Source organism: Salmo trutta, chromosome 25, assembly GCF_901001165.1.
Source record: "Salmo trutta chromosome 25, fSalTru1.1, whole genome shotgun sequence".
In the NCBI taxonomy this organism is placed as follows: Eukaryota; Metazoa; Chordata; class Actinopteri; order Salmoniformes; family Salmonidae; genus Salmo; species Salmo trutta.
This window is the reverse complement of record NC_042981.1, coordinates 27,046,821-27,072,703: the sequence shown is the minus strand read 5'-3', so window position 1 is coordinate 27,072,703 and position 25,883 is coordinate 27,046,821. Positions and strand designations below refer to the sequence as shown.

General features: G+C 47.8%; 1 protein-coding gene across 3 annotated transcripts in view; it reads left to right on the top strand.

The window, feature by feature from the left end:
- The window catches only part of LOC115162286 (kinesin-like protein KIF26A), a 100,088-nt gene that overhangs the window by 36,372 nt on the left and 37,833 nt on the right, over positions 1–25,883 (top strand). For all 3 annotated transcript variants that reach the window (XM_029713442.1, XM_029713441.1, XM_029713443.1), the window contains 2 exons: positions 2,205–2,675; positions 12,553–12,752. In XM_029713442.1, the coding sequence (XP_029569302.1) occupies positions 2,205–2,675; positions 12,553–12,752 (671 nt within the window). The remainder of the gene's footprint in view (positions 1–2,204; positions 2,676–12,552; positions 12,753–25,883) is intronic.

Genomic DNA, 25,883 nt, shown 5'->3' with positions numbered 1-25,883 from the left:
TCATGGCCTGAGGTGAGGTATGGTTGGCTTGGTGGGAGGCTGAAGGGTGAGGAATGGGTGGTGGGGAGCCTAGGAGACCAGAGTAGGTTACTCTGATTATGACTGCTTTAATGTCCCCTCTCACAACCAAATACGTTTTCCAGACTGGAGCATATCTGTGGTGATATGTTCTCCCCCCTCCGCTCTCGCTGTCTCTCTCCAATTTCTCTTCTGATTAGTCTCAGACCTGGTCAATTCAGAACCTGCCCTTTTGTTAAACAGGTTGAAATAGAATGCCGTCAGGTTAGGTCCCTCACATGTCTCAGTGTCTCCCAGCCTCAGATCGTTCTCCAAAGCTTTATGGTGTTTACATTTTAAGCCTCTTTACATAAATGCATGTTCATTGGAATGTTGTCATAAGTGCCCTTAAGAAGATAATTGTAGCAAACATATCCTCCATTAGCCAACATAACCCCACCCAACACTACGATAAGACCTGGGACATCATCTACAGTAAATGCTCAGACTTAGTCTATTCCAGCCTAACATCAATTCTGACTATGCATTACCAATAGTGTCAGTATCGTGTGATGAATAATTTATCAAAGTATATCACTAAGTAAACCATATTAAACCCATATTGCTCCTATGAATTCTCCCTTGAAAAACCATTCACTTTTACATATTTACATTTTAGTAATTTAGCAGACGCTCTTATCCAGGGCGACTTACAAGAGGACCAGCACAGCTGTGTCCTGCCAAGGGCCAAGCCCAGCAGCATCCTCTCTCCAGGGGCAGGCCTGTGGGCACTGTATGTCCCTCTCTGGATCTTCGTGCCTGGTGATCGATCTCTCTTATCATGACGACTGGATCCGTGCTGTGGATAGAGCATTGATATATAGGGGCTGCTTACACTGCTTAGACTCAGGGACCAAATGAAGATGATGATTCCATGTCCTCTGCCGTGGCTTGGCTGTTAGTAAGCAAGAGGGAGTGCAATATACTCATAATAATGATAACCATTTATACTGTAGGTATAAGCATAGGGCCCTAACATAGAGGTCACTTAAAAGTCTCTGTATTGAGCTGCCTTCAGAGGGAGGAGATTTAAAGTCCCTGGGTTGTGACTCTGTGGAGACTGCTGTATTAAGTGGTACTGCGTTAAGGCAGTGTCGTTGTTTGGCCAGGCCGTCTCACTCCTCCTGATCACCACAGAGGCTCTAAGAAACAGAGGCCTCATAAACATTATGTATCTGTGGGCTCCTGTCTTAGAGCTCTGCTCCAGTGGCCGGGAGGTTACTGCCCCTTTATGCCTCTTATGAGACTGTGTGGTGTGTGTGTGTGTGTGTGTGTGTGTGTGTGAGAGTGAGAGAGTAAAAGTGGTCTTAGAACCTCACTTAGAACCTCTAAGAAAAGCGGAGACAACTTGACTTGTAATCGCTAGTGAAAGGCTGGGTGTTGTGAGTTGTCATCAGGAGGAGATGGGTATTTTCACGCTGGGCGTTTTATCATATGTTTTCATGCTGGGACTGTTCTCATATGTAAATATTCTACACTGAGCTCCTAGGATTGGCTCAGCTGTTGTTTTATTTTGTAGTTCCCTCTCTAAACCCCCACAACTCCCTTCCTCTCCAGCTGAGGACACCTCAGGGAGTCTTTTAACAGACAGAGGGAAAGGACACACCTCTACTGGTCTCCTTCTATAAGGCGGTGCCGCGCAAAACCCTTCATGAGGTTCATTTGTTCTGGGGCCTTAAACAGCCTTGCAGAAAGTTGGAAAAGGGTCTGACTGAGTTGGTGTTCCAGAGGAATGCGTCTTTCACTAATGCCTCAAACTTCCTTTTATCTCTTTTCATTTGCCCCTGTTGTTTGACTTGGGTCCAAGGCCCAGGCAGGCAGCTATGAGCACATCTACCAGCAACATGATCTGCTGTCTCTGGTTTCAAGCAGAGCAGCTCAGTCTAAACAAACTGAATTCCTGAGGGGGAGGATGTGGATGTGGTTAGGGCAGACAGGGAGGGAGGTAGAGCTGAGATCACAGAGGGCAGCCTCCGGGAGGGACCACACCGATAGCCACTGTCTGGCACGCCTGGAAAATATGAACAACACCCAGGAAACCCCCCAATCACGCTGATATGGAGATATGACGTAGTATACCATGTTTTTTTCTGAATGGGACCATGTTAAGTTGAACCCCCCCCCCTCTCTGTGTGTTTCTTCTGCAGGACCCTGGCTACGCAGCCTTCGTCTTCGACCAGCTCCAAGTGCCTGGGAGCCATGATGGATGCTGCCAAGTGTGTTCTACTTCCCTCCACCAGCTGAGGCAGGAGGCCCTGCAGACAGTAGGCGCACCGGCCCTGATCCTGAGCCACAACATGCCCGCTTTGCCGTCCACCACCCTCACTGGGCAGCCCCATGGAATGACACTCTCTTCCTCCAGTGCCCATGTGAGGCAGCCCTCCAAAGCTCACCCCCATGCCCACAATGTCCTGCCCCTAGGGGAGAGGGGGCGCCGGGAGCTGGGCTGTCCGCAGGGCTCCTCTGTCTCTGCTGGGCCCAAGACCAGTGTCCAAGTGACGGTTGGGGGAGGGCAGCTGACCGGGACCCTGGGATCGGTCACCATCCAGGCCCAGCAGTACCTGGATGGCATGTGGAGCATCTCCAGAGTCAACAACTTCCTCCCTCAGTCCAGCCCGGTACATGCTCTGCCCTTCAATGCTCATCATTATTACTATTTATACAGATACACTGTTTACCCTGTCTGGGGGAGCATGTATCAAAGCACATTTAGTAAATGTTTTGTATAGACAGCTTGTTACTCTTGTCAATGTTGTCTTCAACGTTTTTCAATAACTTTGGTCAGAACAACGTCTGACAATGGACAATCTTAAACCTTTAGAGAAATGAGAAGAACCTCACGCAGACCTTGGACCTGTCATTCCTCAGGAGTTATGGCTCCTGGGTGGTACTGTCTACCCGGGGAGACCAAGACACAATGACCACCTTACAGTCTTCCTGTAACGCTCCTCTCAGGCATACTATATGGTTCCATACAGACACATTCCCCATGTAATATACTTTACTCCAGGCTTATCATTATGGGATGTTGTCCTTTTATATTGAAGAGTTTTCTTTTTGCAGGGAGAGGGACATTTAGTCCAAGTCTCTAACCTGTGTCTTACACACTGCTGTGACATTCTACACTAGGGAGTCTGAGTGCGCTGAGCAAACTCACCACCAGCTAATCTTTTCAACTTTTATGTTGTCAATCAGAAGCTGTTAATGGCTCTTCAGTTTTATTTTAGTTTTTGCTGCCTCTACTTAATATGGCATTGAAAATCGCTGACTCGAAAATATGACTCAATTATGGCGTCTGCCAGTGTTATTCCTTATTCTGGAACAGCTTTTTCTCCTCTTTGACTGTCAACAAGTGCCTTTAGTGCCAGTTTATGTGAGGCCGCCAGAAGCTTTTAACAGCATCTGTGCAATCTAGGGCAAATCAAAAGGCCCTACATATAGGGAGAGAGACCGACTTGTGCTCTCCTCCTACATGTCTAAAAGCAATTAGAGCCGATGGGAGCTGGGATGAAGCGTTGCACAATGCCACATGGCTGAGCCTGGGCCTCCTCAGAGACACAAATGGCCCTTCAGGATACTGACTTACAAACACAGCAGAAATGTTCCTGGCATTCTTTTTTAAAGCCCATTTCTTTCATTAAAACAAGATCCCTCAGAATGACAGAAAACCCACATGGGCCATGGAGGATTCGGAGCTGCACTGTGCCCGACAGGCTTGCGCTTTAATTCACAATTACCCACTTGATTTCTTTGGGGGGGACAGTGTAAAACTCTGCAGAGCGGTGGGCAGACGAAGGAAGGGAGAAGGCCCCCGTTGACAGCAATCCTACAGAGTCGTAGACTAGAGCCCGAGGCCCCAGAATATCAGCACACAGCCCATTATAGGGCACCTTGAAAGTTTCACAATATATATAGTAAAAAGGCTCTGGCTTGGAATTACATTTGGGGTCCACTTTACACTACAATAGAATCTAAACAATCTGTCACAGTTAACAGCTGGGATAATGGGCTCACTGAGAGAATGGGTCATCGTGTTAAATTGAGGAGACAGCACATCCTACCTAGAGAACTCCAGTCTCCCAAAACCTGACAAAGTAAAATCACAGCATCTGTTGTTGAATTCCCCACTCTATTGTTCATTTAAAACCTCTAACTTCTAACCCCTGATGTTGGATGTGGTTAGATTAACAGTTCAGTCATTCTAAGAAACATTAGAGTGTGAGTAGTGAATGCTGAACTGAACAGTGCACACTACAAAACGAGTAATTGATTGACCCAAGTCTGTGATTTGCCCTCTGCTCTGCAAAATCCACAATCACATGCGCAACCGCTGCTCTTGACCCTGGGGGTTTAGTGTGTGTTGTTGGCCCAGTGTGACCTCTCCACTCTTCTGCTACCCACTGGAAACCCAGTGGAACATCTGGGCTGCTGCCTGCCACGGTACAGCTGGGCCTGCATGGCACCCTGCCACACAGAGGGAGAGGGAGACTTCAGTCAATTTGAGGAAAATACAACATTTTTGTTGTCCACTATTCACATGAAATTGTTGTCCATTTTTCTGTCTATCTATACACCCCTATACACTCCTCCACCAATAACAGCGGCTGAGGAAGCCATTGGATCAGGATGGGCCCAGATTAGCAGGGTCTATTTCACCTCAGCAGTAATGGCCTGTCGAACAGTGGAATCAGAGGTCACTGGGGATCGCTGCTATGCTCCGGCTCTGAGAGGAGGAGGCTCTTTAGACTGCTGATGGGGAGGGAGTCACTGAGCCCGGTTGGCTTGAGACTGCCTGTATTGGAAGCTTACTGTCTCTCCTTCTCCACATCACCCTCCTCCTCTCCCTGGGAAGCAGTCGCTATCGGTCGGGCCATGGGGTTTGGGGTTTAAGGGTGGTAGGTCCCCTCATTACTGACACTCAGTGTCAATGGTCCTGGACACATGACACCCCTGAGAGTGCCTAATTACCTGACCAGGGCATACAGCAGCATGCTTATCCCTTAACCAGGGACGCCAGTGGTCATAACGGCCTACTGCATTGGAGAGCAGGTTGCCTGAGTATCTCTCCTGGGGTAATGCTCTCTGACATGTATGTGTTAGGGTGAGCTGTTTATTCTGGTTACACCCCCAACGAGAGCTCCTCGAACCTGCTGCCACTTGATTCTAAAACCTGACACCACCATTGGCTTAATCTATGACAGGGTTGTGGATGAGCTGTCAAGATAGGCTTTCTGCCTAAGTGTGTGAAGTAGTTTAGTCTTTCTGGATGATGTGACATGGGTACATCTCTCTTGTACGTGTTGAGTTCCTGTCCTGTCACAGACGCCTGCATGCTGTCGTTAGTCTTTCCGCTCCGTCAGGTGCGTGACGACAATCTGCGCTCGGGGCGCAAACTGAAATGAGCCGTCTCTCCATCACGCACTTCAGAAATCATAACCCTGACATGTACACGTACAAGAGGCCCTCGCTGTCCCACCATGATGGACTTTCTTTTTTCTGGTACTTTTTACCCCCTTTTTTTCTCCTCAATTTCGTGATATCCAAATGGTAGTTACAGTCTTGTCCCATTGCTGCAACTCCCGTACTGACTCGGGAGAAGCGAAGGTCGAGAGCCATGCGTCCTCTGAAACACGACCCTGCCAAGCCGCACTGCTTCTTGACACAATGCTCGCTTAACCCGGAAGCCAGCCTCACCAATGTGTCCGAGGAAACACCGTCCAGCTGGCGACCGAAGTCAGCGTGCCTGTGCCCGGCCCGCCACCAGGAGTAGGTAGAGCGAGATGGGACAAGGACATCCCGGGCGGTCAAACCCTCCCCTAACCCAGACGACCCTGGGCCAATTGTGCGCCGCCTCATGGGTCTCCCGGTCGCAGCCGGCTGCAACACAGCCTGGGATCGAACCCGGACCATGATGGACTTTCAACACAGCGGAAATGCCTTCCTAGATAAGGATGTTCAATGCTTAGTCTTATATATCCATGGATATCAGGAACAACACAACACAGATGTCTGCCGTCTAATAAGATTGATGTGGTTATTAATAATAACAGGCAAGCACAAATGGCTCTCTGAGATATAGTCAATGGGTTATTCCCTTGGGATTAAAAACAACCATGTTTGGTTGTGGTGATCATGACAAGATTATAGTGTCAGTGCTAGTGTGAGGTATAGCCCTACTGCCGGAGGTGCCTGTGTTCATGTGAATGTCCGAATGTATGCTGCTGCATGTTGATGTATAGCACTCGCATGTCAGCTATGTATATACAGCACATTCGGAAAGTATTCAGACCCGTTGACTTCCACATTTTTTTACATTACAGCATTTTTCTAAAATGGATTAAAAAAATGTAAATCATCAATCTACACAAAATACCCCATAATGACAAAGTGAAAACAGGTTTTTAGAATTTTTACAAATATATTAAAAATAAAAAACAGAAATACCTTATTTACATAAGTATTCAGACCCTTTGCTATGTGACTCGAAATTGAGCTCCGATGCATCCTGTTTCCATTGATCATGCTTGAGATGTTTCTACAACTTGATTGGAGTCCACCTGTGGTAAATTCAATTGATTGAAAATTATTTGGAAAGACACACACTTGTCTATATAGGGTCCCACAGTTGACAGTGCATGTCAGAGCAAAAACCAAGCCATGAGGTCAAAGGAAAGCCTTGAGGTCAAAGGAATTGTCCTTAGTGTTCAGAGACAGGATTGTGTCAAGGCACACAGATCTGGGGAAGAGTCCCAAAAAATGTCTGCAGCATTGAAGGTCTGCAAGAACACGGTAGCCTCCATCATTCTTAAATGGAAGAGGTTTGGAACCACCAAGACTCTTCCTAGAGATGTCCACCAAACTGAGCAATCGGGGGGGAAGGGCTTTGGTCAGGGAGTTTACCAAGAACCCGATGGTAACTCTGACAGAGCTCCAGAGTTCCTCTGTGGAGATGGGAGAACCTTCCAGAAGGACAACCATCTCTGCAGCACTCCACCAATCAGGCCAGAAATAAGCCAATCCTCAGTAAAAGGCACATGACAGCCTGCTTGGAGTTTGCCAAAAACAAGATTCTCTGGTCTGAGATTGAACTCTTTGGCCTGAATGCCAAGCGTCACATCTGGAAGAAACCTGCCACCATCCCTACGGTGAAGATTGGTGGTGGCAGCATCATGCTGTGGGGATGTTTTACAACGGCAAGTCAAGGGAAAGATGAACAGAACAAATTACAGAGAAATCCTTGGTGAAAACCTGCTCCAGAGCACTCAGGACCTCAGACTGGGGCGAACGGTCACCTTCCAACAGGACAACGACCCTAAGCACACAGCCAAGACAACGCAGGAGTGGCTTCTCTGAATGTTCTTGAGAGCCCAGCCAGAGGCCGGACTTGAACCCAATCAAGCATCTCTGGAGAGACTTGAAAATAGCTGTGCAGTGACGCTCCCCATCCAACCTGACAGAACTTGAGAGTATCTGCAGAGAAGAATGGGAGAAACTCCCCAAATACAGGTGTGTCAAGCTTGTAGCGTCATACCCAAGAAGACTCAAGGCTGTAATCGCTGCCAAAGGCGCTTCAACAAAGTACTGAGTAAAGGGTCTGAATACTTACGTAAATGTTATGTTTCTGGTTTATACATTTGCAAAAATTGTATTTGCTTTGTCATTATGAGGTTTTGTGTGTAAATTGATGAAGGAAAAAAAAATTGTTTAATACATTTTAGAATAAGGGTGTAATGTAACAAAATGTGGAAAATGTCAAGGGGTCTGAATACTTTTTGAATGCACTGTAAATAGTTCAGCTGTCTGCCTCCTTTGACAGATGGCATGCACCGGAGGGCCTACACTTTTTATAAGAAGATTGTAAATGATGTTGTTTTAGTTACCAAACATGAATCGAGGGCAAACACTGAGCGAGTAAATATGCAGAGGGACTGGTTGGTGTTGATAAAATATATCCTGTCAAGCGACATACCGTGTTTGACTTCAGGTTGCTGGTTACCCAGTGTGGATGTGTCACCAGGGTGAATGTGAAGGAAAACTAGATGCTTAACTCTACCATTTGTTCAAACTGGTTCTTGTACACTTTCACTGATCAGTGTACAGTTTGATATACTAGTGATTTAGGGTGAGGATTAACCCTGTGTTGTCATGGAGACCCTGGTACGAACAGTGCTTTTTATTATGGGCTGCCTGTGTGATCAGTGGACTTTGTCAGCACTCCCTCTGCTGGACCAAAGAGAGAGAGATCACTGTTCTACTTCCAGCTGAACCCCACTACCCCCTATCCCCCTCCTACCTGGCTCTCTCTCCCCAGACCAGCACTCCAAGAGCAGCCTGGGACCTGCCTCATCACCCATAGTCATTACCACTCCTGGGGCCATGCTGAGGCAGCTTCCTTCTGCTTCTGACTCATACCCCAGCTGGCAGGCAGTGCTACAGACAGGCTCTGCTTTGTTGCCCCTCTACATCTCAACCTGTAACATACCTTCCCACAGCAAGATTCATAGGCCTATCAGAGAAAAGTGTCCGCTGTAGTATTTCACTGCTTATGGTTTGTGTGTAGATGTGTAGGTTTCTTTTGTTGTTGGGGGTTAAATGTTTATTGTCCTGTTTAAGTCAAGCTGTGCATTAAAAAGTTGTTCACACATGGCAAATTAGCTGCTGATGTACAGTAACACTCATTCCAGGGGTTTTCTTTATTTTTACTATATTCTACATTGTAGAAAAGTAGTGAAGACATCAACACTATGAAATGACGCATATGGAATCTTGTAGTAACCCAAAAAGTGTTAAACAAATTAAAATATATTTGAGATTCTTCAAAGTAGCCGCCCTTTGCCTTGGTTACAGCTTTGCACACTCTTGGCATTCTCTCAACCAGCTTAATGAGGTAGTCACCCAGAATGCATTTCAATTAACAGGTGTGCTTTCGTTCCTTCTTAATGTGTTTGAGCCAATCAGTTGTGTTGTGACAAGGTAGGAGTGGTATACAGAAGAGAGCCCTATTTGGTAAAATACCATGTCCATATTATGGCAAGAACAGCTCAAATAAGCAAAGAGAAACATCTGTCCATCATTACTTTAAGACATGAAGGTCAGTCAATCTGGAAAATGTCTTGAAAGTTTCTTCAAGTGCAGTCACAAAAACCATCAAGCGCTATGATGAAACTGGCTCTCATGAGGACCGCCACAGGAAAGGAAGATCCAGAGTTACCTCTGCTGCAGAGGATAAGCTCATTAGTTACCAGCCTCAGAAGTGCAGCCCATATAAATGCTTCACAGAATTCAAGTAACAGACACATCTCAACATCAACTGTTCAGAGGAGACTGTGTGAGTCAGGCCTTCATGTTCGAATTCCTGCAAAGAAACCACAACTAAAGGACACCAATAATAAGAAGAGACGTGCTTGGGCCAAGAAACACGAGCAATGGACATTAGACCGGTGGAAATCTGTCCTTTGGTCTGATGGGTCCAAATTTGATATTTTTGCTTCCAACCGCCGTGTCTTTGTGAGACGCAGAGTAGGTGAACAGATGATCTCCGCATGTGTGGTTCCCACCGTGAAGCATGGAGGAGGTGTGGGGGTGCTTTGCTGGTGACGCTGTCTGTGATTTATTTTGAATTCGAGGCACACTTAACCAACATGGCTACCACAGCATTCTGCAGCGATACGCCAGCCCATCTGGTTTGCTCTTAGTCCCACTATCATTTGTTTTTCAACAGGACAATGACCCAACACACCTCCAGGCTGTGTAAGGGCTATTTGACCGAGAAGGAGAGTGATGGAGTGCTGCATCAGATGACCTGGCCTCCACAATCACCTGACCTCAACCCAATTGAGATGGTTTGGGATGAGTTGGACCGTAGAGAAGGAAAAGCAGCCAACAATTGCTCAGCATATGTGGGAACTCCTTCAAGACTGTTGGAAAAGCATTCCAGGTGAAGCTGGTAGAGAGAATGCCAAGAGTGTGCAAAGCTGTCAAGGCAAAGGGTGGCTACTTGAAAGAATCTAAAATATATTTTCATGTGTTTAACACTTTTGTGGTTACTACATTGCATATATGTTATTTAATAGTTTTGATGTCTTCACTGTTATTCTACAATGTAGAAAATAATAAAAAATAAAGAAAAACCCTTGAATGAGTTGGTGTGTCCAAACTTTTGACTGGGACTGTATGTATATGGCCAATGATTTAATGGCTAAACTGTAATTAGATATAGGCTATCAATTAATTACCATTCACACCGTGCAGCCTCATGTGTTGCCAGACTCAATGAGCAGTCCAGTACACTACAGTCCAGTCCAGTGCACTACAGTCCAGTCCACTACACTACAGTCCAGTAAAGTACACTACAGTCCACTACACTACAGTCCAGTCCACTACACTACAGTCTAGTCCACTACACTACAGTCCAGTCCACTACAGTCCAGTAAAGTACACTACAGTCCAGTACACTACAGTCCAGTACACTACAGTCCAGTACACTACACTACAGTCCAGTAAAGTACACTACAGTCCAGTACACTACAGTCCAGTACACTACACTACAGTCCAGTCCACTACAGTCCAGTAAAGTACACTACAGTCCAGTACACTACACTACAGTCCAGTACACTACACTACAGTCCAGTAAAGTACACTACAGTCCAGTACACTACAGTCCAGTAAAGTACACTACAGTCCAGTACACTACAGTCCAGTACACTACACTACAGTCCAGTACACTACAGTCCAGTACACTACACTACAGTCCAGTACACTACAGTCCAGTCCACTACACTACAGTCCTGTACACTACAGTCCAGTAAAGTACACTACAGTCCAGTACACTACAGTCCAGTACACTACAGTCCAGTACACTACAGTCCAGTCCTATACACTACAGTCCACTACAGTCCAGTACACTACACTACAGTCCAGTACACTACAGTCCAGTCCTATACACTACAGTCCTGTACACTACAGTACACTACACTACAGTCCAGTACACTACAGTCCAGTCCTATACACTACAGTCCAGTACACTACACTACAGTCCAGTACACTACAGTCCAGTCCTATACACTACAGTCCTGTACACTACAGTACACTACACTACAGTCCAGTCCTATACACTACAGTCCAGTACACTACAGTCCAGTACACTACAGTCCAGTCCTATACACTACAGTCCAGTACACTACAATCCAGTCCTATACACTACAGTCCAGTACACTACAGTCCAGTCCTATACACTACAGTCCAGTACACTACACTACAGTCCAGTACACTACAGTCCAGTACACTACAGTCCAGTCCTATACACTACAGTCCAGTACACTACAGTCCAGTCCTATACACTACAGTCCAGTACACTACACTACAGTCCAGTACACTACAGTCCAGTACACTACAGTCCAGTCCTATACACTACAGTCCAGTACACTACAGTACACTACACTACAGTCCAGTACACTACAGTCCAGTCCTATACACTACAGTCCAGTACACTACAGTACACTACACTACAGTACACTACACTACAGTCCAGTACACTACAGTCCAGTACACTACACTACAGTCCAGTACACTACAGTCCAGTCCTATACACTACAGTCCTGTACACTACAGTACACTACACTACAGTCCAGTACACTACAGTCCAGTCCTATACACTACAGTCCAGTACACTACAGTCCAGTACACTACACTACAGTCCTATACACTACAGTCCAGTACACTACAGTCCAGTACACTACAGTACACTACACTACAGTCCAGTCCTATACACTACAGTCCAGTACACTACAGTACACTACACTACAGTCCAGTACACTACAGTCCAGTCCTATACACTACAGTCCAGTACACTACACTACAGTCCAGTCCTATACACTACAGTCCAGTACACTACACTACAGTCCAGTACACTACAGTCCAGTCCTATACACTACAGTCCAGTACACTATAGTCCAGTACACTACAGTCCACTACAGTCCAGTACACTACAGTCCAGTCCTATACACTACAGTCCAGTACACTACACTACAGTCCAGTACACTACAGTCCAGTACACTACAGTCCAGTCCTATACACTACAGTCCACTACAGTCCAGTACACTACACTAGAGTCCAGTACACTACAGTCCAGTCCTATACACTACAGTCCTGTACACTACCGTCCAGTGCACTACAGTCCAGTCCTGTACACTACCGTCCAGTCCTATACACTACAGTCCAGTACACTACAGTCCAGTATAGTGCCCTTGCCATCTTGTGGGTAGTTAGTTAGTGTTGAGGTGAATAGTCCTGATGCCCGTTTACTGGGATGGCCAGAGCAGCTGCCTGACCATCTGTGGCGGAGGAGAGGAGAGAGGGAGTAAATGGACTGGAAGAGAGGTGTGGAGGACCAGTAGTGGTGGTTAACCCTTGAGGCCCACTCATTGCTAATGCTCTGTCTCTCTCTCTGTCTCTCTGTCTGGCTTTGTCTCTGTCTGTCTCGCTGTCCCTCTGTAGGCACAGGGTCTGAAGGAGGAGGCAGAGAGGGACGTCCCTGGCCCTACCATGGCCCCTGTCCCCAGCTCCCGCTGTAACCTGATACCCAGCCGACAGAATAGCCCCGTCCGCATGGGACAGTGTGCCGTCGGCCCCCCTGCCCCTGGCCCCACCTCCACATCCACTCAGAGCGCATCTGCGGCAGCCTCCTTCTTCATCAGGTAAGCAACGTCCACAGTACACACAACCCCCCTTTCACTGAAATCACACCTGAAGAGAGAGTCTGACAAAGGGCTGAGAGTGATGATGATTAGGGTCTGCTGTGCTGTATTGTGGTGGCTTTAGGGTGTGTGTGGTTGGCTGCCTCTGTATGGCATGCTGTTGTGGAAGGGATCTGTGTGGAGACTTGTCTTTACACAATAAGGTCATGGTTCATTGCTGCACTACACTCTTAGAAAAAAAGGTTCCATCTAGAACCTTAAAGGGTTCTTCAACTGTGCCCATAGGAGAACCCTTTGAGTTCCATGTAGAACCTTTTCCATAGAGTTCTACCTGTAACCAAAAGTGTTCTCCTATGGGGACAGCCGAAAAACACTTTTGGAACCCTTTTTTCGAGTCTAGCATGATGTGGACCTAATCCATGAAGATGTTGTCCTTGCCATTGTTGAATTATGGCATACACAGGCTGTGCTGGAACGGTGTGTGGAGAATAGATTGTGAGCATACTTTAGGCTGTGCTGGAACGGTGTGTGGAGAATAGATTGTGAGCATACTTTAGGCTGTGCTGGAACGGTGTGTGGAGAATAGATTGTGAGCATACTTTAGGCTGTGCTGGAATGGTGTGTGGAGAATAGATTGTGTGCATACTTTAGGCTGTGCTGGAACGGTGTGTGGAGAATAGATTGTGAGCATACTTTAGGCTGTGCTGGAACGGTGTGTGGAGAACAGATTGTGAGCATACTTTAGGCTGTGCTGGAACGGTGTGTGGAGAATAGATTGTGAGCATACTTTAGGCTGTGCTGGAATGGTGTGTGGAGAATAGATTGTGAGCATACTTTAGGCTGTGCTGGAACGGTGTGTGGAGAATAGATTGTGAGCATACTTTAGGCTGTGCTGGAACAGTGTGTGGAGAACAGATTGTGAGCATACTTTAGGCTGTGCTGGAACGGTGTGTGGAGAATAGATTGTGAGCATACTTTAGGCTGTGCTGGAACGGTGTGTGGAGAACAGATTGTGAGCATACTTTAGGCTGTGCTGGAACGGTGTGTGGAGAATAGATTGTGAGCATACTTTAGGCTGTGCTGGAACGGTGTGTGGAGAACAGATTGTGAGCATACTTTAGGCTGTGCTGGAACGGTGTGTGGAGAACAGATTGTGAGCATACTTTAGGCAGTGCTGGAACGGTGTGTGGAGAACAGATTGTGAGCATACTTTAGGCTGTGCTGGAACGGTGTGTGGAGAATAGATTGTGAGCATACTTTAGGCTGTGCTGGAACAGTGTGTGGAGAACAGATTGTGAGCATACTTTAGGCTGTGCTGGAACGGTGTGTGGAGAATAGATTGTGAGCATACTTTAGGCTGTGCTGGAACGGTGTGTGGAGAACAGATTGTGAGCATACTTTAGGCTGTGCTGGAACGGTGTGTGGAGAACAGATTGTGAGCATACTTTAGGCTGTGCTGGAACGGTGTGTGGAGAACAGATTGTGAGCGTACTTTAGGCTGTGCTGGAACGGTGTGTGGAGAACAGATTGTGAGCATACTTTAGGCTGTGCTGGAACGGTGTGTGGAGAACAGATTGTGAGCGTACTTTAGGCTGTGCTGGAACGGTGTGTGGAGAACAGATTGTGAGCGTACTTTAGGCTGTGCTGGAACGGTGTGTGGAGAACAGATTGTGAGCATACTTTTAGCAAGGCGCCAGTGCCTGTGAATTGATAATGGTATTATATAATGTTACACATGTAAAGACAGTGTCTCACAAAAGGGCTTAGGTTCAAGCACATAGTTTGTACTATTGTGCTTTTCTTTAACAGTATGTACACCTGTGTTTTTTGTTGTTTGGCTCTATTAAAAGTTTCTAGTGCAGTTTGTTGTAGTAACATATTAATGTAGCTTGTATTCAGTGTTGTTCTTGTGTACATTCACAATGAGTTGCTCCATTTAGCTATGGCAACACTAATGCTCTGGAGGATATGTGTGCCTCCACTGGGAGTACAGACAGCTCTCCATAGGCTGCTCTAATGCGGTAGGATGTCATTGCTAGAGTCTCAGGCAGATTGGTCGGTGTGTACATTCCCTGTACAGCCTCGACTCCCCAAGGAGCTGTGTGACATAATTAATTTTATCCTGAGGGAAACTGAGGGAAGCTGGGTAAGGATGATCTATTGGGTTGTTAGAGCATTGCACCCTGGGAGGCAGAACCCTGGGAGACAGAGAAGACAGGAGAGGGGGACGTTGTGAAGTGTGATGGTGACATCCAGAGGGAACAGGGAAGGAGCTTGGCTTTCTCCAAACTCTCCAAATGAGCTCCCCTCGCCAACCTTAGTGGGGTCAAAGTATAAGACTGGGACCATGGGGCCTCTCCCTTTGAAAGGAGGATGTTCCAAATACTCTTCTAAATGTGTCACTTCCTGTACGTGTCACTTCCTGTGAGATACTTGGCGGGTCAAGCGTGAACAACAGTGAGTTGTGACCTAGACGTGGACAGGGTTAATTTCAAAGGCTGATTTATTATTTGTACTGTTTTCTTTGGACGAGTGCTCAAAAAGAGAAGGCTGGACAGCCATGCTGTGTGTATCTCTCAGTAAGGGAGGGGGACTTGTTTTTTCCCTTCATTTGCGTCCTGGTGGGACAGGAGGGGAGGTGGTGGAAGCAGTGAAGGGTTCCACCTTTCATTTCATCCCAGAGATACTTCCCTGCCAAGAATGTGTGTTGTTTGACTTGGCGAGGAGAAGTATGGTGATGACGGGGCCCAGACAGCTTTAAACAGCATCACATTCCACAGATTCAGATAGAGGGCGGTGGACGGCTGGGCGGTAGGCAGTTGAGATGCACTGAAGCACACCCACTTCCTCAGCTACTGCAGCTGTTGCCTCCACAAGCACCTGCACTGCTTTAAACACTAGAATGTAATCCTCGTCATCATCATCACTGTCATCTTCATCTTTACTCTAGCACCAGGGTCAGTGTGCAGGCTAGGGTTGTGTTCCACCGCTGCTGATTGCAGTAACAGTGTTTTAGTTCTCGGAGGTCAGCAAGCACAACTGTGTTTAACAAATCTCCTTCTTCTCACTCTCTCCCACTGACATTTGAATGAACAAATTAGCCCTTCATGTTTTGGGGCTGATTGAAAACATATTTGTGATTTTAATATTCCTTTTTGTCCTCTAAAGATACAATTAGTGAAATCCATGTGAGAGTGTTGCGAGGCCAGGATATTTGAGCAGAGTAACCAACCAGTGGTTGCTCCTGTCTGGAGTGTAGCATGCTCCACAGACACTTGTCTGACATTCAGGAATGCTGTTCAACTCACAGATGACATTTGAATTAGAACGCAATTAGGTAGATGCTGAGAGAAAAGAGGAGACTGAGAAAGAGGGAAAGCGCGAGAGAATACCACTTCCTCTCAGTGATTGCCTCTGGTGCAGATCATTTATTTGTTTAACTCAAGCATTCAACATTATTTTAAACTTGTCTGGTCCGTTAAAAAAAGCATTTGATTATAAATGTTAATTTGACAACCCAGAAACTCCAACTACCATTACTCTCAGTGTTGTCGTCTACTGGGCGACTCAGTTAAGCTGACTGTTCTCTCATGTGGCTGCCCAGGGGAAATGGTTTAGGTTGGGTCCCCTTTCCATAATGTCTCTGATCATTATGTAGGCAGGAAATGGGCCTCAATATGAATTCACCAATTGAAGCTGAACTATTACTCTCCTTTTACTACGCTGTCATTACTGGTTGCTGATTGCTCATCAAAACTCTTCTAAGCTTTAATATTTCCATTTCTTTTTTCATTCATAAATCTGTTATTTTCTCAAACTCACCATCATTCATGAAGAATGGTGTCTTATAGCTTCAGTAAGGAGACATTTTTCACAATGTAAAGGTAATGTTCAATGAAATGAAATGCTTTGGTCAAAGCAAATAAGCATACAACATGTAGTTTAGTATTGACATTTTACAATCCCCATTCAACTCTTGCTGTCACCCATTATTTTTCCCCTATCAACCAGAGTGTGCTGAAACAAAGATTGGCCCGGGTCAATAATGAGCAATTGGCTATTAGATGGACCATAAAATAGCCTCTAGACAGGAGGGGTTAAAGGTCAGGGTCTGTCCAAGCAGAGTGGTCAGTGTGTGTGTTTCAGTATACAGAGGGATGATGAAGGGAAGGAGGGAGGGAAGGGAGGGGGTAGGGAAGGGCTTGGAGGTGGGAGGATAGGAGAGGAGGGGAGGAGGGAAGGGAGAGGGGGGGAAGGGCTGGGAGGTGGGAGGAGAAGAGAGGAGGATGGGTGCTCATTCAGCTTACTAGCGTGCTGAATACTGATTGCTTTGTGACGGAGCATGTGATTAGTGTATTGACACAGCGTTTAGTAATGAGAGCAGGCAGTGTTCACAGCGGGGGCTCTGGCTGCTCGACTAAATGATGTGTCTTTGCCACTGCCGACACACCGTCCACCCTGCTCATCCCTCTGTTCTATTAACACCTGCTGATTGGGAATGAGGTGTGTTTCTATCCCTTGGGACCCATGAGGGGAAGGGAAAAAGAGAGGGAGAGGGAAGGGAATGCTAACCGCAGAGGAGTTCTCCTCAATGCTCAGAACAACTTTTGCTGTTCTGAGTAAGAGAGGAGAGCAAACCTTAAAGCTAAGAGGAGTGTTTGCAGTGTCCAGGGACAGGTGGGTTCAGGGTAGGGGCGTGGGGCAGGGATAACAGCTGTTAGCAGGAATGTGGCCCTGGAGCAGTGTCAGCACAGGATGAAGTGTCTTTACAGCCCTGTGCAGCCCTGGAGCTGCTGCTGCCCAGGTGAGTGTGTGTGTAATGCAGTAATCACTGTGATTGTGGGTTGGGAAGGCATTCTCCTGTAATTGCAGGAGAACAGTCCAGCTTCTCCCCAGACAAGGCCTGCCTAGTCTTTGTGTCTGAAATATAGTGTGCTGCTTCATCACGGAGACTGTGCAAAGTAACCATAGAAACAACTTCTCATGACTAACATGAAAGCTGGCCAATTAATGTGACTAAATATGCCTGAGGCACGCTAATCAACATTTTTGTAGCTCTCCATACAAATGTCTTAATCAAAGTTTTGTTGCAACAGCATCCCCTTGAAAGCTGTAGACCTGGCTACAATTCATAAATGTATAACCAGGTGATTGTCACTGTAGAGATGTTTATATCTCTCTCGCTCTCTCTTTCTCTCCCTCTCTCCCTCTCTCCCTCTCTCTCTCTTTGTGTGTGTTTGTATGCCAGTGGCCTTTTCCTGTGTGAGATTGTTATTGGAGTTGGGGTTGTGTTGGTGTAGTGGTGGAGGTGGGGGTGGGAGTGGTGTGGAGGTGGGTGTGGGGGTGGGTTGGTGTAGTGGTGGATATAGGGGTGGGGGTGGTATAGTGGTGGGTTGATGTGGAGGTGGGGTTGGGGGCAGGGACGTGGGGGTGAAGTGTACCATGGCCCACTCACACACACACACTCCACTTCGACTAGAGGAGATAGGAGAGACAGGGAGACTGTGAGGCCGGATATAGAAGGGAAATGCAGTGTTTGTTACTCTGGCTGTGTTGTGAGTGACAGGGGAGATCTGTGTCAGGGATATATTGTCTGATAGATGAATGCTGAGTGGAGGGAGCTGTGGAGCAGCTCTGCTCTGGGCTGGGCCTGCTGGCCAGGGGATAAAGGGACTGAGTGGATGCAGGCAGGGAGAGTGGATGCAGGCAGGGAGAGTGGATGCAGGCAGGGAGAGTGGATGCAGGCAGGGAGAGTGGATGCAGGCAGGGAGAGTGGATGCAGGCAGGGAGAGTGGATGCAGGCAGGGGGAGTGGATGCAGGCAGGGAGAGTGGATGCAGGCAGGGAGAGTGGATGCAGGCAGGGAGAGTGGATGCAGGCAGGGAGAGTGGATGCAAGCAGGGAGAGTGGATGCAGGCAGGGAGAGTGGATGCAGGCAGGGAGAGTGGATGCAGGCAGGGAGAGTGGATGCAGGCAGGGAGAGTGGATGCAGGCAGGGAGAGTGGATGCAGGCAGGGAGAGTGGATGCAGGCAGGGAGAGTGGATGCAGGCAGGGAGAGTGGATGCAGGCAGGGAGAGTGGATGCAGGCAGGGAGAGTCGAGTGCTGCCGAGAGCCTCACACACTCACAGCATGCTCGGGGTGATGCTCCAGACCACCGGTTTCAGAAGGAGGAGGTCAGAACCTGTGGAGGGGAACGCTGGACCACCATGGGACTCCAGTAAGTCACTCACACCCCAACCCAGGGCTGGAGGAGATACACACCTTAGTTTGATGGGCGATGCAGCTGCAGTGTTTGGGTGTGTTTATACTCCTGCTGCTGATTGTGCTGCAGTCAGTGTGTTGTGTTGATGTTGTGGTGGAGTTGTTCTGTGTGATCCCTGAAGGTGAAAGGGTAATGGTTTTGTCGAGCTTCACAAAGATGGGTGTTTTCAGCGATGGGCGAATGTGAGCAGAATGCTTAGTCAGGAGAGAACACCATTGAAATGCAAGTTAAGCCTCAGCTTTCTTTTGAGGAGGGTAAGCGGAGTGGAGTTGCAAAGTTTAACGCTAGCTTCTGTGTTCAGCATCGCCTGACTGGCAGGAATGTATTTATCCATACCTTTACTTGGTTTTGTTGTTGTTCTTTGGGAGACATAGAATCTAAAAAAGATCCTGAATAGATCAACAGAAGCGCTGGTGGGTTGATGGGTGGTGAGGGGGTGAGTGGGTGGTGAGGGGGTGAGTGGGTGGTGAGTGGGTGAGTGGATGGTGAGTGGGTGAGTGGGTGGTGAGTGGGTGGTGAGGGGGTGAGTGGGTGGTGAGTGGGTGGTGAGGGGGTGAGTGGGTGGTGAGTGGGTGAGTGGATGGTGAGTGGGTGAGTGGATGGTGAGTGGGTGAGTGGGTGGTGAGTGGGTGGTGAGGGGGTGAGTGGGTGGTGAGGGGGTGAGTGGGTGGTGAGGGGGTGAGTGGGTGGTGAGTGGGTGGGTGGGTGGTGAGTGGGTGGGTGGTGAGTGGGTGGGTGGTGAGTGGGTGGTGAGTGGGTGGTGAGGGGGTGAGTGGGTAGTGAGGGGGTGAGTGGGTGGTGGGTGCGTTGGTGGGTGAGTAATTTGGGTGGTGAGTGGGTGGGTGGGTAGGTGGGTGGATGGTGATAAGGCTGTGCCATGCTATTGGTCTCTTTGCTGCTGTTCCATTGAGACTTACCCCCTCACCAGTGTTTTATGTTAATGTAGACTCTAGTGTTACTGTCTTTCCATCAGGACTAAAGACTTGTGAGACGCATAATTAACAACCTCTGCATCATTCAAGACTGTTGTTTTGTGAGAAGGTGTTAAAGTTCACAGTTAGACATTGTTATGTACTGTAAATGCCAGCTGAAAGTACCCAGGGCCTTGCCTTGGCTCCAAGTCTACACCTGTTGTATTCTGCACATGTGACCAATAAAATGAGTTTAGATTTTGATTAGACCAGGTCTACCGGAGCCATGGCCCAGTGAGACACGGGCCAGCCCAGGCGTAAATCCTCAGTGGAAATAAAGCATTTGTTTACTCTGGGATAAAACACCAGCTGTTATTTTCCTGTCATAATTAGGCTATAAGCTTGCTGGGGCTAATGTCTGTCAGTGGAGAGTAGAGCAGCGGTAGCAGCGGTAGCAGCAGCAGCTGAGCCAGGGGATGGGGAAGGGCTCTGGCAGTGTAACCTCCAGATAAGGCCAGGTGTGAAAAGCTATCAGGGGGCTGTCTAGCATCATCAGTGGGGAGGTGTTGATGGAGATTCAGCCTAGACCCACCGCCTCAGGGATCTGCAGCAGGCCACCAGGCAGGCCCCTTCCTTTTCTTGGGGGGGCCTACTATCATCACTATCAGCCTAGCAGTAACCAGGTGGATCACCCCACATCCCTTCTACCCCAATATCACAGCCTCCACCCACTGCCTACAGCCCACACCCCCACCCACCTCTCAGCTCCTCCCTCAGACCTCCTTCTGTTATACCCAACATGGTTCTGTATATGGAATGGGTCAGATGATAGATCCCCTCATTTGTCTATTTAACATTTTTAGTCAGTTAGGTTGAACTCAACAGAAAATACCAATGAAGTAATTCATCCAGTTTTGCTAAGTTAGTTTCATTGATTTAGTATTGGCAGCTGTAGATACTGTAGTTTTGGTTCTTGGTTTCTTGGAGGTCATTGGCGGGATTGTAAGTCATCTTAGAACAGCCTGAGTGTATCCACATTGCAGACCCTTCCTCTCAAGCCAATCACTTATACTTCATCTGGCTGTCCTGGGCAGTGTAGTGCAGTCTGCTGCACAGTAGAGATAGTGCCACCTCGTCAGACCACCACTGCTGTGGTATAGACTGGCACTGCCCTCCCCTGGACATGCCCATCTCTAAGGATAAGATGCCAAGGCATGATGCTGCTGTGGGTATCTGTGGGAAGGCCTGTGTTGTGACAGTCATGGTGGAGGCGGTTGTGGCCTGCATGGTAAACATACACAGAGAGAGGACTGGCGGGGAGGGACAGGGATGGGAGAGGGCTCTGGGTCCACTGTGAGCTGGCTGTTTGATGGGAGAGATACCCCAGAGGAGAGTGCTTACTAGAACTGTGTCCATTCCTCCTAAACACCTGAGTCAGGAAGTCTGCCTGGCCTGGCCCACTTACATAGCAGGGGGGGATGTTTGCTGGAGCTGACAGACAAAAGGCTGAAACGCTGACTCAAGTCTAAGCGCTGGCTAACACTGGGCCATAGAGTCAGCCCTGTGGGGCAGTGGTTGGGCTGTGAGCGATTCCTTTCACGCAGGGGGAAACGAGGGGATGCTAGAGGGAGACCCACTACGTCCTGTGTGCCTGTCACCTGACATGACAGTGCCTTTGTCTAAGCGTGTGCTGGTGGTGGTGAGCTAAAAGGCCAGGATGTGTTAAATGTCATGTGGACAGGAGAGAGACTGTGGCCTCAGCATTTAGGCAGCACATAACCAGGCCTGTTAGACTGTTAGACTGTTCCTCTGCCCATGGCCAACCAGGACTTCCCATTCATTCACACTGATGATGAGGCTACTAATGGAGGTGCCATAGGAACCCTGCTGGGCTGCAGTGATCTGGGCATTAGTGTTAAGTGATAGGAGCCTCTGAGCTGATATTCTCCCATCCGGCTGGATTCTATGCATTACAGTAGTGGGGGTTGAGGCCAGCTAACCCTACAAAATGTACTGTAAATCTCTATGGCATCCCTCAGTGAGAGGTGTCATGCAAATTCAGACTATTATCATTGTCATTACAATTGCAGGCCTCTCTGCATTGTGCTGGAGACAAGAGAGAGAGGCTGGAATAAAAATACAAGTTAATTGCAATAGCTGCCTGCATGGAATATGCATTGAAGAATGTTATGACCTATTGTCTCCCTGAACCACAACATAGCGTGTGGTCCCTTCTCCCATGAGCTCACCCTGGCTTTACTTCCTCAGTCTGCAGAAACAAGATGGCTCCCACTGGGCCGCTGTGTTTCTGTGTCGTCCAGCCCCTCCGCTCCACAGTGTCAGCCTGCCTGCCTCTCCCAGGTCCCGGCCTTGCACTAAATATGAATAACTAATAGTGTCTTAGGCCTATTCAGTGTGAGTTGATTTCCCCAACCGGTAGTTCTCTATATATCAGACCACAGTCATTCTAATTCACACAAACACAGTGCCCCTGGACTCCCTGTGTGTGTTGCTGATCCATCTAACCTCCATTGTTTTTCAATGTGGATGTTCCTGGTTTTACCGATGGAGCTCGCATTACCACAGAGGACAGAGGGCCATTGTCAGGACAGGCAGTTAAGCTCTTACCTGATCCTCAGTAACAGGGTGAATAGATGTACTACTCCACCACCTCCCCACTGTTCTCCTGCTTCTCTTCCCTGGCTTCGGGGCTTTGGGCCTGGATGACTGTCCCACAGTTGAATGGGAACCACAGTTCTCTGCACATGGATCCAGGTGGACAGTGTTGACAGTGATTGTCTACCTCCACTATGGGAAGTCTCTCATGAATGTCTCCTGCTGTTCGTCTTGCTTGCCTTGGCTGGGGGGGGGCTTGGGGGGGGGGGGGGGGGCTGCTGTTGATCTGCTACAGGGTCCTCTTTATGCTGGGTAATACTGGCCACGGTTAGAGTTTTGAATCAGAGATGAGACAGTGTCTATTCTTCTTGGTAAAAAGGCAGGATCAATAAAACCACTAGTGTGGACAGGGTTTATCTTGTGTTAGTGTTTGCAGCCTGCCTGCCTGCCACTGGCTCCATGCAAACTGTCTGGAATGGATTGGATTATAGTTCATAGTCAGTTCATGACCCAGCACGTGAGAGCCTGCTGCAGTGCTAGAAATCCCATTATCCCGAGCTGACTATGTGACTTTGAGTGTGTGTGTGGATGTGTATGAGTGTGGGAATGTCGTGTCAATAGGTGACATTATGAGCATGATTAGGTGTGTGTGTGTGTGTGTGTGAATATGTGTGTAAGCCTCTTATTGACCTGAATAATACTGTAGTATTCACTGAGCTCTGGCTCTGTTTACTATACACGGTCACATCTCTACATTTCTAAACCTTAAAGATCACCAGTGTTGGTGTTGTACAGCACTGTAAACCCTCTCTATCTCTCCCTACCCCAGACTCTTAGAATAGCTTTGTTCAGAACCTAGGAATTCCTCTAGCCTTTTTGGATTCCCAAATCCCAACCATGCTTCCATGCGCTCTCCTCCCCTCTAACCCATTTTTACTAGACTTTGATCCCTCATGTTTTCCCAGGGTTGCGTATTGACTGGTATATAGATGGCAGATTAAGGAACACATGTTTGAATCCCCTCACCCTCCCACCACCCACTCCCCCTCGCTCCGCTGATTAATCACTCCCAAATGTTCCCAGCAGCCTGTGGGGCTCGGCCTGGCCTGGTTGTTGTGATAGCCTCGGCGTGGAGTAAAGCAAATAAATAATCGCTAGGTGTCTTACCCTGCCAGGCTCTGATTAATGACAGAGAGGAGTGGCGCAAGAAAACGCCCTCCCCATCTCTCTCTTGTCTTTCTCTCCCTCCCTGACTCTCTCTTCTATCAGCCAATGACAGCTTGATGTTGTGGTCTTCGTGGTATTGAATGAATACTCCACATTCACTGCACATTCTGCTTTACAGTACTGTGTTGCTCTGAGCACAAATGTGCTCTTGAGGCTTTCAGCGAAGACGTGGGCGAGTGAGTTTCAGCTCAAGACGTGTTGGAAGTGTAATTTTATTCCACATCCTCTGCGACCTGTGAAGACAACATAACAGTGTGGTGGAGTACCTGGAAACAGCATCATTGGAGCAGTAGAAAATATTCTGCAGGAGATGAAAGTAGCTGTTAATCTTTGTAAGCAGTAGGGGGTGGGGATGCTACAGCCCAGAAAGAAGGGAAGATCATATCTTCATTATAATCTGTAACACACTGCATCAAATCAGGGGAAAAATATAATTTTCTCCAAATAGTTCAAATCAGCAGCTTACACCAAATCAGCAGCTTACACCAAATCAGCATGGTGGATTTTTTCCTTTTCCTCCAACGCTTCTCTCCTCTCCTGGTGTGTAAGACTCAAGTCAATTATGGTCAATCTACAGAAGATATATTTTCCTACTGTATGAAGACATTTTGACAACGATTTGTAGATCTCTCCTCCAGGGGCCCTAAATTGGTCCCTCTATCTCAGAATGACAAGTAGAGGCTACTGAGCTAAAGTCCTCTACTTGGGCTTCCCCACCAGGGCAGACGCAGACGCTTAGAGGCCACATTAGCACAACGTGTTTGTGGATACCATTAAGGAGGCAAATGGAATTATTGACTTTTACCCCCCTCCGATCCCTAATGTGGCCGCCCTAAACCCTCCTTAACTCATGGTTTGGCTGGAGGGGTGCTTGGTCTCTCAATTGGATGGGGGTGAAGTGTGAGGGAAGCTGGGGTAGGAGGGGGCTGTAGGGTGTAGGAGTTCTGGGCTTGACTTCTGGGGTCACAATTTTTATGAGCAGTGGGGGAAACACAAAGGCACAGGAAGCTGTGGCAGGGAGATGTTTCAGCTCACACGTCCCTTATAGGTCCCTGGCTGCAGCTCCAACAACACTCTCTCCCTCATCGCTAAGGAGTCAACCTTGGCATTGTAGATTCTGTTTCATGCAACATTCATTGGGATTGATTCTATTGGCATTGTTGGTATAAACCCTGTCTCCTTGAGCTGGTATCCAACAAACTGGCTCCAGGACCTAAAAAGACAAACTTCCCCTCAGTGGATACAAGCAACTGCCAAAGTCTACCTCCGCCCACCTCCGCCCAGTGCAACACAGGACTCCTGAGTTGCGCAGCGGTTTACGGCACTGCATAGCAGTGCTAGAGGTTTCACTTCACACCCGGGTGCGATCCCGGGCGGTATCACAACCGGCCGTGATCGGGAGTCCCATAGGGTGACGCACAATTGGCCCAGCATTGTCCGGGTTAGGGGAGGGTTTGGCCGGGGGGCTTTACAAGTAGGCCGTCATTGTAAAGAAGAATTTGTTCTTAACTGGCTAGACTAGTTAAATAAAAAACACAGAAGCAGGAGTTTTGCAATTTTAATTAGAATGTTTTCCATTTAAACTCCAACTGTTCCATGTATTTTAGGTCGACAGGGGATTCCCGTCTTGGTGCACTTTGGGAATAAAACAATTCCAAGCTGACTGTGGCGGAGCCACAATGATAATTTTTCTGTGTTACTTTCTCAGGCAGAAAATGATTTACCTCCTCTCAGACAGCCCCTCACTGGCACCAGGCCAACTCAGTGATCCTAGAGAGGACCAGGCTGTACAGACCACCGCACACACACACACACACTCACTATCCCCCTCCCGCCGAGACACACCCTTGTCTCCCTCCCTCCCTCTCTCTCATTCGTTCTCCCCCTCAAGCATTCTTCCTCTCTCTCTCCTGTGGTCCCTGTCTATTTTCTAGCCTATTTCTCTCTCACCTATTCCATCTCTCTTCTCTACATTTCATTTCCCTTCCTCCCCATCTTTACCTTACTCAGTTTTTTTCTACGTCCCTCTCTCCCACTGTCTCTCCCTTACTCCCCCTTTTTCTGTGGGTCGTCTGTTCTCTCTCTCGCTCTCTTTCTCTCTCTCTCTCGATCGC